We start from the raw sequence: 2,818 nt of genomic DNA on the forward strand, positions 1-2,818 counted from the left end.
TTCCAGTGCAGTTACCTTTTAAACATAAATGCACAAGCAAATGAATTTAAGAGAACTAAACTGGAATAAGTGTTCATAAATGAAACCCTTGGAATATTTAATACTAAAGTTGATATGTGGATTAAGAAAACTTTTGTTAATAAAACTTTCTTTTAAGTGATGTTTTCCTGATTATAATTTCTTTTTAGTAATTAAAGGTGAAGGGCAAAGGCTTCTTTTCTTTATGACAGAAACACTTTAATTCCTAGACTGTGAGCCTTCACTGCGTTGGGTTAGAGTTTCCATCACAGGCACTGAGATGAGCATTTTCCCGGCCCCGTGGCAGCTCCCCTGTGCCTGCAGTGGGTTTTCCTCACATTTTTCTTCCCATCCATTACGGGCAACAGTGGCAACTGTTGCCTTACCCTCCCTCTTGTCGCACATCGGAACTACAGAAAACGCCAGTCCTCCACTGGGTTTCCAGGGTTTAGTGTCACTCCGAGAAAGGGGGTGCCCTAAGAGCCTTTCTAAATCTCAGCTCTCAGGACACGCTTGTCTGCCCACAGATATAAAAGAGCCGGCGCCGTTTCCCTGAGCGGGTGCAAAGCCAGGCCCTCGGGGCTGCCGTGCCCGCGCCGCCTCGCGTCCTCGCTTCCCGAAAGTACGCGACTCCGCGGCCCTCAGCAAGCGGAGCTGCCCCGGCCTTCTTGCCTTCTTGCCCCAGTCGCCCCCGCCGGGGTAATACGGAAGCTCGGGGACACACTCCCCGGCGATCTTGGAGCCAATAGGGGGGCGCGGCCGGCCGACCCGCCCGGGGATTGGCACCCGCAGTCCAGACCGCGCGCTCCCATTGGCTCCCGGCGCCGGGGGGCTTCCGCGGCAGGGCAGCAGGGGCCGTGCGCAGGGGCGGGGCCGGGTAGGAGGCGGCGATTGGCAGGTCCGCACGCCCCGCCCCTTCCGCTTCTGTGGTCTGCTCTTCCTGCGGCTGAACCGCCCGGCTGAGCCGACATTGTCGGCGTCTTAGCGATTCGGCCCGACGCGCTTCACCTTGGCTACAGCATGGTGGCCTACTGGCGACAGGCTGGACTCAGGTAGGCCCAGGCCTCCAGAGGGAAGGGCTCCGCGAGCCCGGCCCGCGCGCATCCCGGTGCCCAGAGGTCATACAGGACACGGAGCAGTGGCCCCACGCGTGACCGGGGTTGGGCCGAACCTCGGGCGTCGCCGCCAAGATGGCGTCGCTGTGGGCAAAGCGCTCAGGCAGGCGCGGCCTCGGCCTCGCGTGGGAGTGCCTCTGTGTACTGCCTTGCTTCCCGCAGGTGCGGCCCAGCACCCGCAGAGTGCCCGTGGACACCTTTGTGAATGGGAGGTTTCGAGAGAGAGAGAGGCCAGCTCTTAACTCAGCAAACCTTTTTCTTCTAGAATGGTGCTGGAGCCAGGTGGTGAAAGTAGTACAGTCACATCCACCTCAGTAAACAGGAGATTTCTCTCCATGTGACAGCTGTTAGCCGCTTTGACCTTTAATCCAGCATCGAGATGGAGCCTTTTACAACTTTACACATATTTTTTTTAAACTATTAAGTCCTGTTGATCTCAGGTTTCCGTGTAAAAGGGGTAAAAGCCACTGGTAAACTATTCAGAGCTCCGCACAAAGGTGAGAGGTGGTTGCTGGAAAGCTCAAATCTGGAACCCACTTGAGGACATGGTGTCTCAATAGTGGAACCGCAAACCATTGGTCTAGGTGTCACATCTAATTTTTTTTACCCGTGCACCTGAGTGAGCAGAAGTACCTTGCTCCAGGTGACACACCTTGTTGACTAGATGGTGTAGCACTTTCCATTTTGTGGGTACATGTGACTACAACGGAGCTTCCCAACTTGCTGAGGTCAAGCAAGCGAAGTCTTGTAGAATTGGAAGGATGGAAGGTAGTAGATACCCTTTATTAGGCAACCTACCCTGTGATCCATACCTTTTCGCACTTGTTTTTCCTCCTCCCAGCTATCAGCAGGACAGGTATTACCCTTTTATTCTATTGTTTTTTCAGGTGAATAAACATGCTGAAAAGGTTGAACAGCCTGAAGGTCACCAGTTAGTAAGAATGGAAGCAGGCATTGGAACTCATACCTCAGAGTCCCCAAAATAAATTCTAAAACATGAGAAAATAGCACCCCTCCCCACTTCCTGTTTTTCAAAAGTGGGAAAGGTGATCTGACATCTTTTGGAAACTACAACGTTGATGGGAGTCCATCTACCAAACAGGAAGCAGGTTTTACAATTTTGCTAGAATTGATAATGTTCTCTAAGCACTTTTCAGTGTAATTTAGAAATCTTGATTAGGAGGTATTTTCAGTGGCAGACTTGTGAGACAGAATTCAGTATTCTCAGAAAAGAGTTTAAATAATTTAGAAAGAATTGTTATAATTCAAAATAGTTTTCTCTTAATTTTGTATACCTCATTTTCCAAGAGTAATATAATTAAAGTTTTAAGGAGAGAAATTGAGGAGAGAATTGATGATGCATTCTTGTTATAGTCTCTAAACATTTCAGGTTTTTTTTTTTCTGTGCTGTGGGATTTTTAAAAACATTTATGCGTCTTATATTTTGAGTTACTATACACTAAAGAGAAAACACAGTACAAAGAAGAAAAATCAAAGATCATCTGTCCAAACACCAATTAATACTTTGGTACATATTTTTCTAGTGTTCTTTTTCTTTGTATAGATTATTTTTGGCATTAGTCATATTTTTAAATCCAGTTCTGTAATAAGGTACTACCAAACCACAATAAAAAGTACAGGAAGAAAAGCGAAAGCACAGTAACAGCTGGTCTGGCTGGAATATT

The 2,818-nt window shown here is 48.3% G+C and overlaps 1 protein-coding gene across 1 annotated transcript in view; it reads left to right on the forward strand.

Moving 5' to 3' along the window:
• Positions 1-927: 927 nt before the first annotated feature.
• The window catches only part of ATP5F1E (ATP synthase F1 subunit epsilon), a 5,176-nt gene continuing 3,285 nt past the window's right edge, over positions 928-2,818 (forward strand). Inside the window, exon 1 of the mRNA XM_017891186.1 lies at positions 928-1,070. Within this exon, the coding sequence (XP_017746675.1) occupies positions 1,039-1,070 (32 nt within the window). The 5' untranslated portion in view covers positions 928-1,038. The remainder of the gene's footprint in view (positions 1,071-2,818) is intronic.

This window comes from Rhinopithecus bieti, unplaced genomic scaffold (genome assembly GCF_001698545.2).
Source record: "Rhinopithecus bieti isolate Rb0 unplaced genomic scaffold, ASM169854v2 scaffold_20477, whole genome shotgun sequence".
NCBI classification, from domain to species: domain Eukaryota; kingdom Metazoa; phylum Chordata; class Mammalia; order Primates; family Cercopithecidae; genus Rhinopithecus; species Rhinopithecus bieti.